This window comes from Pleurodeles waltl, chromosome 1_1 (assembly GCF_031143425.1).
Source record: "Pleurodeles waltl isolate 20211129_DDA chromosome 1_1, aPleWal1.hap1.20221129, whole genome shotgun sequence".
Classification (NCBI taxonomy): Eukaryota; Metazoa; Chordata; class Amphibia; order Caudata; family Salamandridae; genus Pleurodeles; species Pleurodeles waltl.
This window is the reverse complement of record NC_090436.1, coordinates 60,564,112-60,576,899: the sequence shown is the minus strand read 5'-3', so window position 1 is coordinate 60,576,899 and position 12,788 is coordinate 60,564,112. Positions and strand designations below refer to the sequence as shown.

The window sequence follows — 12,788 nt, the reverse complement described above, 5'->3', positions numbered from 1 at the left end:
GAAGTATGCCTGGGAGAGGGGGATTTTGATATTTTTGTGCAAGAGTTAATAACTCTTGTTTTGATATAATGGATTATACCCACAATGGTTGATTTTGTGGGGGCCACTGACTACTGTGGGGATAAAGGATTTTCTCCAAAGGATGGAGTGGATGCGAGTGCTGTTCAGAATAACTGGTCATTGACCACCGGCAGAGCAAAGGGCAAATGGAGTGATTCAAATGGGTGCTAAAGGAATGTGCAAACAAAAACTAACGCAAGCCGAGGTAGTCTCTCCCTTTTACAAATACACAGAATGACATTTTCTTGTATATTGCTTTTACCAATCGCTGGATAAGCTTCTTGCCAGTTGATTTTTAGGTCGGGCATATCCATACGACCTCTTAAAACTTTTAAGTATTCTTCTTCTGTGGGCTTCCAGCTATTTAATTTGCTAGTTCCAGTGTCATTAAAATATCTTTGCTTGCTAGTGGTCAGTCATGCCTTTTTGTCCCTCCTTCTGAATGGGAGCAGGGAACCACTACTGTAGAATTTCACATTGTCCCATTTATCTGGTCTCTAGGGGACTTTATTTTAAAAAAAAAATATATATATATATATATATATATATATATATATATATATATATATATATAATAATAATAAACCTTGTGTTTCCTGCTCGTGTCCCAGGAAGCTTCCCTTTTCATTTCCAGAGCATTCCTGCTCGAGTTTAGATGTAAACAAGGTTAGAAATCAGGCTGTTATCTTGGTCACATTTGGTCTCGCTGGGCTCCCTGCACCCTCTCAGGTGCCTGACTCCCGCCCTTCTTTGGCTTGGATTTTCTTTAGTGTGCGCCTGCCTGCGGTCCTCAGTGCTGAGAGCAAGGGTGGAGGATCCCTCATGCGCAGCTCCATCAGTGCACCTCAGTTCACACACTCCAGGCCCTCAGCTGTGCCAGAACCCAACACATCCTGTCTGCCAGAGCACCTCAGTTCTTACAGTCAGAACATACAAACTGCTGTTCCATTCCTGGGACTTCACGCACAGCTCCATCAGTGCACCTCAGTTCTACCCAAACTAGGTCGCTTCCTTTCCTATAATGTGATTCCCCCCTCCCACATACAGTTCCATTACAGCAGCTCAATTCTAATATTCAGTCCCACTGCCAAGCCAATACTGGACCCAAAAGAGCAAAACACAGCTTAGCCAGTGCACCTCAAGTCTTACATCCAACACCACTGTTTATGGGAACCACCACAGCTCCACCAGAATCCATCAATTCTAACACTCAGTGCATGTTTCTTCTCAGTCTCTCAGTCTCTCAGTCTCTCAGTCTCTCAGTCTCTCAGTCTCTCAGTGTCTCAGTGTCTCAGTGTCTGTGTCTCAGTGTCTGTGTCTCAGTGTCTGTGTCTCAGTGTCTGTGTCTCAGTGTCTGTGTCTCAGTCTCTGTGTCTCAGTCTCTCAGTCTCAGTGTCTCAGTCTCTCAGTCTCAGTCTCAGTCTCAGTCTCAGTCTCTCAGTCTCAGTCTCTCAGTCTCAGTACAGAGTCTCAGTCTCAGTACAGAGTCTCAGTCTCAGTACAGAGTCTCAGTCTCAGTACAGAGTCTCAGTCTCAGTACAGAGTCTCAGTCTCAGTACAGAGTCTCAGTCTCAGTACAGAGTCTCAGTCTCAGTACAGAGTCTCAGTACAGAGTCTCAGTACAGAGTCTCAGTACAGAGTCTCAGTCTCAGTACAGAGTCTCAGTACAGAGTCTCAGTACAGAGTCTCAGTACAGAGTCTCAGTACAGAGTCTCAGTACAGAGTCTCAGTACAGAGTCTCAGTCTCAGTACAGAGTCTCAGTACAGAGTCTCAGTCTCAGTACAGAGTCTCAGTCTCAGTACAGAGTCTCAGTCTCAGTACAGAGTCTCAGTCTCAGTACAGAGTCTCAGTCTCAGTACAGAGTCTCAGTCTCAGTCTCAGTCTCAGTCTCTCTCTCTCTCTCTCTCTCTCCCCCCCCCCCCCCCCAAGAACTCCTCACTTCTGTGGTTCAGAGGCAATGCCACTCCCATGCTGGGCCCCACTCACAGCTTCACAAGGGCACCTCCAGGCTAACACTAGGCAACACTGGCACACCAATATTAGATTCCACACATAGCTCTATTAAGATACCTCACTTCTAACCTGGTGTGCCTGTTACTATTCCCGTACCACAGTCAGTGCACCTCAACCCTACCCTGCAGTGCCCCATTATTCCAGTACCAGGAATTTCACTGAGCTCTGTTTCTCATTCCTGTCCCACTGCCTTTGTTATTCCAGCACTGGGCCAGGACACAGCTCTGCCTATACTCCTAATCCTGATCTTAAGCACCCCAATATTGCTGTATTTGAGTTCAACATACAACTGTTGATAAACTGCCTGCTGTTATGCAGCGCCCCCTGCTGTTCCACACTCGGACTTCTGTTTGAGGACGTGTGGGAGCCAATTAAATCTATTTTTAGTTGCCATCTTTATTTGGGAGGGTCTGTTTCACCTATCTCACTCTGTTATTTCCTTTACTCCATCTACTCAATGTTTTCTTTCTCATCAGGCGTTCATTCTCACACTTTTTCCCCCCCCTCTTCCCATTATTATTTTTGTCTTTATTTGCTCTTTCCTTTGACTCTGTATGTGTGTCCTTTCATTTTTTAAATTTTTTTTTAAAGATCTTTCTTTCCTCCTCTGATGTTTTTCTGATCTTTCTCTGTCAATTCACATTTTACTATAAATCTATTTTTCCACATCTGTGTGTGGAAGCCACAAGTTACTTGTCGGGCCTAGATGTTTTCCCCATTCTGTGCCTGTGGGAAACGTGTCAGTACATACATGCCCTGGTGCTTTCGCTGCTTGTTTCCCTCACCAACTCTACCTTCTCTGATGTTCATTTTTCTCTTTCTTTTCACACTTCCATTATTGTTTCATCTGTCTTTTGTTTGCTAGCTTCCTTCCCTTTTTTCTTTTGTCTCACATGCTTGCACTATTGCTTCTTTTAGATGTTTTCATGTTCTTTCTTTACGACCCCTTCTCTTTCGTCTGTTATATAATTCCTTTTGCTTCTCTTTTTCTGCCCCATCTGCTTTCTCTCCTGAGGTCTAGTTATCAGTGGAGCAACAAGTGCAGTGGCACCGGGGCCCAGAAACCTACAGACCTCACAACTCCAATTACTGCTGTATTTTCCTATTGAAATTACAGTCAACCATTTTCGTTTATTACAGGGCCCATAACACCAATACCATGCCACTTGGCTCCTCAATCTTTACTTCAGACTCCATCTTTCCTTTGACCCTCCAATCCATTCCAAATTATATTTATGTTATGGTGTTTCGAGCAATAAAGTCTAATGCAAAAAAATGTCGATAAAAGTTTATATGATAATTGTATATATTGTAAGAGAGGAAGAGGGTAAATGGAAGTGCTTTAGTTTTATGCAGGGACACAGGAATTATAGGGCAGGAAAAGACGAAATTATGAGACCGGGTTGACCACTTTAATGTGGCAAGAAAAGTCCTGTTATGAATTTACAATGCCAATAACTCTAACTCAAGAAAATGCAAGACCTATTGCATTGCAAATGCTTGTTTTTCCAGCTCACAATTATCAGTCACTTCCAAATCACTTGGGGAAATCTCAAATCACAATTCAAATTTCTAGTGGACTCCAAATTTCCCTGCTATTCTTCACCCCTGTATTTCACACAGGACCTCTTCACACGGCCACATTTCGATACTCTTGGCATTCCAACACCCCCCATTAATATGTTAGAGCCCTTTACCTCCACTTCAACTTAGTTTTGACAGCATGTCCTGGTGACTGCACTTTAAAAAGCAGAAAACAAAAAAGTGTTCTCCTTAACTACACGATTAACATCACATCTCTTAATTACTCTGTGGCCTAAACTTTCAGCCTTACTGTGACCTTGCTACCTTCAGCCTTACCTTGCTAATGTTGAAATTCCCTTCTTTGGCCTTAAAGCACCTCAAGTAAACACACGCACTGGGGTCTTTTTTCTATAACTCAAAAGAACCGCTTACATAGTTCTTGAAATGATAGCATGGGTAGTCCGACATTAAAAAGCGGTTGTAAATGAAGCTCATGCATGTCCACTTTAACTAGTCGTCAGTGTTGGACTCTTCAAGCTTCTTTACACGGCTAAGAAGCAGAATTTTACTGATCTGCACACATGCCTTTATTCTATTCGCTGTCATGTTACTGTAATTAAAAAGTGAAGAATTATTGAAAAAGAAGAAAAAAAATCCAATAATGTAGTTTTAATTCAGACTTATGGAAAGCTACTTAGCTTGCCTTTTAGGACTTACGGCAAATACCATTTCTTTCATCACCAACGGAGCAAACTTGCCATTACATGCTTGACCCAGCCTAAACCTACAAATATATTCTGCTAACAGTCAATCACAATCTCCAAGAAGGGTACCTAGAGATATAATCATCCTGAAACAGCCTTCTTCCACAGTAGGATGATGGGATTATTCTGTACCTAAAGCACCAACTCTAAACTTTTTTTTTTGGGTGTAAACAAACATTGGAGTACATACACTCTGTATCTTCTACTGATCCACCACTTCCTGTATTGTCCTCTTATTACACAAGTAACAGTAATTCCGCATTGCAGACGTTGCAGATATCCGTTTCATATCTGTGATTGCCCGCCACCTTGTCTACAGCATTTCTTACTGGGTATACAACAATAGATTAGGTTTTCAGTTTGTGGTTGAAAATCATTTTCCATGTCACGCAGCATACATCCCTGAGCTTTTGGTGTACCTTATTAGAGGATTTCCCAACTGAAGGCGCTGTAATGCAAATGAAACCTCAGTTTTCAGAGCACTGTCAGCTAGCTGTGTTGGCTGGAACACAGAATAAGGAGAGGAGGCTGACGGCTCAAGTGTGTGCCCACGAATAAGTTAGTCGTTCACTATTTCCTTATTCAACTGATTTAAAACTCTACACAGTAGCCACAGAGCTTTCTACTGACAGTCACCAATGCTGCGGCACCAAAATGGCTGAAGCTATAGAATGAAGCACACTGCGTACATCTATTTACTAATTATGAGGATTTGTTCAGCTGATGTAATTCACAAGAATACTGATGAAAAACAAATTCAAACAAAAAAAGGAAAAACAAGTATTCAACTTATTCTCGGTTCAGGTGAAGATCTTTTAATTTATAATAAGTTTTAACATTGTGCCCCTTTACTGACATTGGAAAAGGAAATAAAAGTTCTTTGCTCGTTTTTTGAAAAATATTTTTTTTGTTTCGTTTTCAGTTTTATTACCATTTTGACACAGGCTAGCGTTGCACCCACTTCTAAAGCTGCGGGAAATCTGATAAATGAAATCAAACAGAATGGAAGTATTTTCCCAAAAAAAGAATCCACTCTGGTTAATTCAATGCACTGCCTTGGAAATAAACGAAAACAGATTCTGCAACAAAAAGCCCCGGTACAAAAGAAAAAAAAACAACAAGTCGGAGGCGCAGCTATGCTGTTCTGACTGAGGAATGAAGAAGCCAAGAAGTCCATGAACACTGGAATATCTGCACAACGGGGAGCGGCGGCCTGCCAGTTGTTTTTGGTCCAGCTAAAATAAGTACTTTATCCGTACAGATCGTCGTCATTGTCTTCATTGTACACATTCCCACCACTTCCGGGTGCAGAGCCTTGGCTTGGTCCAGCTCCGGACTGGCTGCCTGATGGAAACCTATGAAGAGACCCAGGAATTAACAGACTTCAACAAAATAGGAGATGTGTTCATACATTTATTTGAAAGGCATACAGGAAAACAATGTTGGTGAACAATCCCAGCTTCATTAAGTTGTAAGGCTTGCTAAAACAATGTGCTAAAATCCTATGGTAACTGTAACAACCTTTAATAAGGAAATATATAACGCACATGGTACAGGTTGTGGGCAACCATACACACTACACAAGCAATGAGCAACTTCATCCTATCACTGCATCTTGCTTAGTCCATAGCCGCTGCAGAAGGCCTAAAAAATATATCTATATTTAAGTAGGAAAATGCCACTGTTGGCATGGTCACCCCCCCCCCCACACTTTTTGCCTAGTGTTGATGCCAGCTTTGAATGGGAGTGGGCTGGGACCCTGCTAACCAGTCCCCAGCACCAGTGTTCTTTCCCTAAAACTTACCTTTGTTTCCACTGTTGGCACAGCCCTGGCACACAGTTAAGTCCCTTGTAAAAGGTACCCCTGGTACCAAGGGCCCTGTGGCCACGGAAGGTCCATAAGGGCTGCAGCATGTATTATGCCACCCTGGGGACCCCTCACTCAGTGCATGCACACTGCTTTGCAGCTTGTGTGTGCTGGTGGAGAGAAAAGAAAGTCGACATGGCACTCCCCTTAGAGTGCCATGCCCACAAACCACTGCCTGATGCATAGGTAAGTCACCCTTCTAGCAGGCCTAACAGCCCTAGGGCAGGGTGCACTATACCACAGGTGAGGGCATAGCTGCAGCGGCTTTATTCCCCCTACAGTGTCTAAATCAATTCTTAGACATTGTAAGTGCAGGGTACCCATACTGAGTCTATGGTCTGGGAGTTTGCCATTATGTGACACTAAAGTGAATCATTCTTCAAGCCCTGATCCTAGTGGGGTTAACTGTATACCCTCTTCAGCACCAACTACAAGCATTTGCTGCCCAGACTAGTCCAAGCTCCCTCCGCTCACATTGTAGTCTTCTGAACTTTTGCAGTCATAATCCCACCCTAACCCAGGGTTAGTGTGAGATTAGGACTCCATGTTTCAGAAACCCCAAAACAAAGCAAGGCCACAGAGATGGTGTACCCTTGTCTTGTGGGCTGCACATCACTACTAGGACTATGCAACGTTGTGCTTTAAGACACTGGCACAGTCTTGAAGATGTGAAACACAGAGCTGCAGAACAGACATAGTAAATGAACCTGTGTAACTTTGTACGATGCACCCTCGGCAAAGTGCTGAAGCCATGTCACCTTATGCTTTGTGCCACATTCAGAGGACAAAGGATGATGTACTTTTGTGTGTGAGACACCGGCTAAAAGCTGAAGCCATGCGACAAATTGTTGCGGTTCAGGCATAGACCTGCAACCTTGTTCCATGCACCATGGACAACGTTTTAGCACCCTGCATCAGCGCTCTAGGCCACAGAAAAATAACTTAATAGCTTACACCTGTGTAACATTACCGAAGCTCCTACGGCCTGTGTACATTTCAGTTCTGCGCCGTCGGAGCTGAACGACTCCCTTGTTTCTACTTACTGAAGCTTAACAGTCCATCTCACATCCTCCTCCTGGACTCTTTCCAAGCGCAGTGGTAAGCCAATTTAGACAAAGCAAAGTTCTTTTCCCCCAGATGACGCATTTCTGTAAATTTGTTTTTCATGCAACATGAGTTCACGGTTCTGGATGGGGGTCCATGACTGGGCGCAACTGAGATCTCTGGAGGGGAAGCTGAGGCAGTACTAGTTTCTCAGTGTAGGAAGTTGGCTCTGTATATAGTATTTCAAAGTAAGAAATAGTGTGCACAGAGTTCAATGGTTCCCCTTAGAGGTAAGAGTGGCAAAAAGAGATAATTCTAATGTTCTATTTAGTGGTAGTGTGGTCGAGAAGTAGGCTTATCAGAGGGTAGTGTTACGCATTTGTTGTACACACACAGGCAATAAATGAGGCACACACTCAGACAATTCCAGGCCAATAGGTTTTTATATAGAAAAATATATTTTCTTAGTTTATTTTAAGAACCACAGGTTCAAGATTTACAAATAATACTTCAAATGAAAGGTATTTCACTCAGGTATCTTAGCAACTTTGAATCAACAGAATATCATGTACAGTTTTAGCAAAAATGTCAATAAGCTATTTTAAAACTAGACACTTCGTGCAAATTTCAACAGTTCCTGGGGGGGGTAAGTATTAGTTTTGCAGTTAAGTAAAGCACCTACAGGGTTCAAGGATGGGTCCAAGGTAGCCCACCGTTACGGGTTCAGGGCAACCCCAAAGTTACCACATCAGCAGCTCAGGGCCGGTCAGGTGCAGAGGACAAAGTGATGCCCAAAACGCATAGGCTTCAATGGAGAAGGGGGTGCCCCGGTTCCAGTCTGCCAGCAGGTAAGTACCTGCGACTTCGGAGGGCAGACCAGGGGGGGTTTTGTAGGGCACCAGGCGAGGGGAGACAAGTCAGCACAGAAAGTACACCCTCAGCGGCATGGGGGCGGCCGGGTGCAGTGTGCCAACAGACGTCGGGTTCGCAATATGTTTCAATGGGAGACCCAGGGGTCTCTTCAGCGAAGCAGGCAAGCAAGGGGGGAGGAGGGGCCTCCTCGGGGTAGCCACCACCTGGGCAAGGGAGAGGGCCACCTGGAGGTCGCTTCTGCACTGGAGGTCGGATCCTTCAGGTCCTGAGGGCTGCGGGTGCAGTGTCTTTACCCGGCGTCGGGTTCTTGGAAGCAGGCAGTCGCGGTCAGGGGGAGCCTCTGGATTTCCTCTGCAGGCGTCGCGGTGGGGGCTCAACTTTGGCTACTCACGGGCTCGCAGTCGCCGGGGAGTCCTCCCTGTAGTGTTGGTTTTCCCACAGGTCGAGCCGGGGGCGTCGGGTGCAGAGTAGAAAGTCTCACGCTTCCGGCAGGAAACGTGTGGTCTTTAAAAGTTGTTTCTTTGTTGCAAATTTCAGTCTTTGTGGAACAGGGCCGCTGTCCTCAGGAGTTTCTTGGTCCTTTTAGATGCAGGGTAGTCCTCTGAGGCTTCAGAGGTCGCTGGACCCTGGGGGACGCGTCGCTGTTGCAGTTTTTCTTGAAGTGGTGAGACAGGCCGTTTGGGCTGGGGCCAAAGCAGTTGGTGTCTCCGTCTTCTCTGCAGGGCTTCAGGTCAGCAGTCCTTCTTCTTCAGGTTGCAGGAATCTAAGTTTCCTAGGTTCTGGGGTGCCCCTAAATACTGAATTTAGGGGTGTGTTTAGGTCTGGGAGGGCAGTAGCCAATGGCTACTGTCCTTGAGGGTGGCTACACCCTCTTTGTGCCTTCTCCCTGAGGGGAGGGGGGCACATCCCTATTGGGGGAATCCTCCAAAATAAAGATTGGGGATTTCTAAAGGCAGGGGTTGCCTCAGCTCAAGACACCTTAGGGGCTGTCCTGACTGGTGGGTGACTCCTCCTTGTTTTTCTCATTATCTCGCCTGGACTTGCTGCCAAAATTCGGGGCTATGTCCAGGGGGAGGGCATCTCCACAAGCTGCATCCCTGGGGCATTGTAACACGAAGCCTGAGCCTTTGAGGCTCACTGCTAGGTGTTACAGTTCCTGCAGGGGGGAGGTGTGAAGCACCTCCACCCAGAGCAGGCTTTATTTCTGTCCTCAGAGAGCACAAAGGCTCTCACCACATGGGGTCAGAAACTCGTCTCTCAGCAGCAGGCTGGCACAGACCAGTCAGTCCTGCACTGAACAATTGGGTAAAATACAGGGGGTATCTCTAAGATGCCCGGTGTGTGCATTTTTTAATAAATCCAACACTGGCATCAGTGTGGGTTTATTATTCTGAGAAGTTTGATACCAAACTTCCCAGTATTCAGTGTAGCCATTATGGACAAACTCCCAGACCATATACTTAATATGGCCACAACTGTACTTACAATGTCTAAGAATAGACTTAGACACTGTAGGGGCATATTGCTCATGCAGCTATGACCTCACCTGTGGTATAGTGCACCCTGCCTTAGGGCTGTAAGGCCTGCTAGAGGGGTGACTTACCTATGCCACAGGCAGTATTGTGTGCATGGCATCCTGAGGGGGATGCCATGTCGACGTTGCCTTTTTCTCCCCACTAACACACACAATCTGCAATGGCAGTGTGCATGTGTTAGGTGAGGGGTCCCTTAGGGTGGCACAACATATGCTGCAGCCCTTAGGGACCTTCCCTGGTCACAGGGCCCTTGGTACCACTAGTACCTTTTACAAGGGACTTATCTGTGTGCCGGGGTGTGCCAATTGTGGAACAATGGTACATTTTAGGTGAAAGAACACTGGTGCTGGGGCCTGATTAGCAGGGTCCCAGCACACTTCTCAGTCAAGTCAGCATCAGTATCAGGCAAGAAGTGGGGGGTAATTGCAACAGGGAGCCATTTCCTTACACTCAGTGATTTCACTGGGCTATAAAATAATGCTAATCAAATCCCTGCCCTCTCATTTTATCCTACAATAACTGCAAGTACAACTTGATGACTGCTTTGCTGCTTTCAAGCATTCTCTCTTCGGCACTAGTCATATGTCCCAACTGTAATTACGATTCTATGGGAAGTGTTTGTAGGAGGTACAGAGCTATCGATACTGGCCCAGGCCTGTGTATCAAGCAGCTCCTTAAAGTCTCACTAGGCCCCGACTCTGAGGGAGTAATAAGAATATGTACCTCTGCCCTCTACAGGTTGCTTTATTTTTTGCCCTCAAGCCCAACGTATCTTCTTTTGGTTTGTGCCAATCTACTGGCCAGATAATTTGGCTCAACATTCCTACATGTATGTTTAAGATCCTTCAGATAAAAATATCTGGAGTGCAAAGTGTACTCCTAGACCAGTTGTCATGGTTTTCATGAACTCTTACACGACTAGGAACACATGCAATCATTTCCAGCTTGCAGCATCAACCTGTCCACCCCCAAACGATAGGCAGAAAGAGAAGCACTAGGGCATCTACTTTTTCCTGTTCTTTAGCTCTATTTCCCTGCCTATGTATTCAGCCATTACCTTACTTACACATCTGACTCCTGAGCTCCTCAGCAGGCCTTGCTGCAGCTGTAGCCTAACAATGGACATACATTTAGCCCGATTCTAGCGCCTAACTAACGTGTTTTAAGTTTTCAGATTGCAGGATTTAAAAAAAAAAAATAATCTGTTCCACTAAACTCACTTATCCCCCATGAGGATCACACCCAACTCTTATTATTCTACTATAAAGAAAACTGGAGTAAAATCACAGAATGGTTTTCTGCAAATACAAGAATAATTTAAATAACCAACGATCACTGGATGCTTCAAAGCTGCCAATGCAAACACATCTTGGCTGTCCACTGGGGTGGGGACCAGGGTTGGAGAAAACCTTACATTTTGAAAACCAGTGGCCGAGTGTTCACAAAAGATACGGCCCCTTCCTTGTAGGTCCTCTGCAAAAGGAACAGGTTAATTCCTCTTGGCAGCAGCATTAGTGATTACCCTGCAGAGGTCTGCTTGCCCCACGGAAGCATGAGCTATACAGCACACTATCAACCTAGCTACGGTCTGCTTTGTGGAGGTCCTGCTCCGGCAAAACGCGCCATGGCGGATGGAGTGTTTCCTTTGAGCTCCTTTATAATGAATGGCTAAGAGGCATCTTAGAGCCCTCTTACCATCCGACCTAGGAAGAAACGTTTCTGCCAGAGAGTGTCTTTCTGACAATCATAAGGTAAACAGTTTGAGGTGATTATCTGGGATGTTTTTGGGAAGGAAAGGTAGATGACTTAGAAAAACTACTATGCATATGAGCACCTTTAGTATGTTATGTGAGATGGCTCAACTTTCGGCATTTGGAGCAGGAATGAGAGAACAGGAGATTCAACTAGGGAAGATTTCACCCTACACTCACCATCCTATTCTGGTCATCTCCAGGCCAGCTGGACCTATGGCGGTGTTAAACAGCAACAGGCCTAGTATCCACATCATCGGAAATAAATAAACCTCTCAAGGATTGAAGGAGCCATCATAACACCCAAGAAATTAAACTGCATTTAATCCCTTGCATGAATTCTGTAGCAGGCCCTTAGGGAGCTTAATAGATCCCAATTAGTGGTGGTAGCATAGAGACCTCCAATAAAAAAAAAACCTCAAACAGTTATCGGTCATAATTGTCAGGGCTTGTAAACAATCAGTGCTCCTCCATCACAGTGCTCCTCCATCACAGTGCTGTTACCTGAAGCTGCCAAATCCACGGCTCTGCTGTAATGTCTGTGCAAACATCTCATATTTCCTGATGTCGTTGTCACTGACAGAGCGGCGGGCAAAGCGCATAGCCTCTTCAAAATGATCCTTGCGGATTTCAGGGACTGGATCATCCTCCTCCACTTCCTAAAATTAAATGAACACGTGATTATGCCCAGGAACCCAAGCAGTCAAAGCACACAAATATTTACAGAGATTCTCAGCATGACCTTGGGCACTAATTCAAGTGTCTTACTCTACAAAAAGAACGAATGCCAGTAGGGAAAAGGTTCATAGTTTCTTCAAGTTAAAGAAAACCAATACCATGCAACAGAGGGAGCGAGTGGATGTGCTGGACTCAAACTTGCGTGTAATGTTTCAGTGCTGTTGTGCATGCTGGGAGCGTGAGACGTGTAAGTGGAGGGGGTTTCAGTGAGAGAGCGCCCCGCAGATGATACGGAATGGAAGCACTTGTGTCATATGCCCCAAGAAAACCCATCTATTGCTCTGATCAATTAGAATGTTAAAACTTGTTTGATAAAAGCAGTTAACAGCTGCCCCCCCCCCCCCCCAATGGTGTCAGACTTATACCAGTAAAACGTTCTACATTTGGCCATCTCCAGGCTGTCTTTTTCCATCACAAGGATCATTAAACTCCATCTTGAAGTGACTTTTAGGATCAGCTGCTTTGTTCTGCTTAAGATGTGGTTAAAACAAACCCATCATCCATACAGCCTGCAGCCCCTCTACCAGTCAAAGCAGGTATGGATACCACTGAATAAGGAGGTTTCCACTCTATCAAATCCTTTGTGATAACTAATCCGAACTAGATATCATTGAAGAC

At 45.1% G+C, this 12,788-nt stretch overlaps 1 protein-coding gene across 1 annotated transcript in view; it reads right to left on the bottom strand.

Moving 5' to 3' along the window:
• Positions 1-5,151: 5,151 nt before the first annotated feature.
• Positions 5,152-12,788, bottom strand: part of VCP (valosin containing protein) — a 110,794-nt gene continuing 103,157 nt past the window's right edge. The window contains exons 16-17 of the mRNA XM_069212692.1: positions 11,937-12,091; positions 5,152-5,717 (exon numbers count right to left, since the gene is read on the bottom strand). Coding sequence (XP_069068793.1) covers positions 5,612-5,717; positions 11,937-12,091 — 261 coding nt within the window. The 3' untranslated portion in view covers positions 5,152-5,611. The remainder of the gene's footprint in view (positions 5,718-11,936; positions 12,092-12,788) is intronic.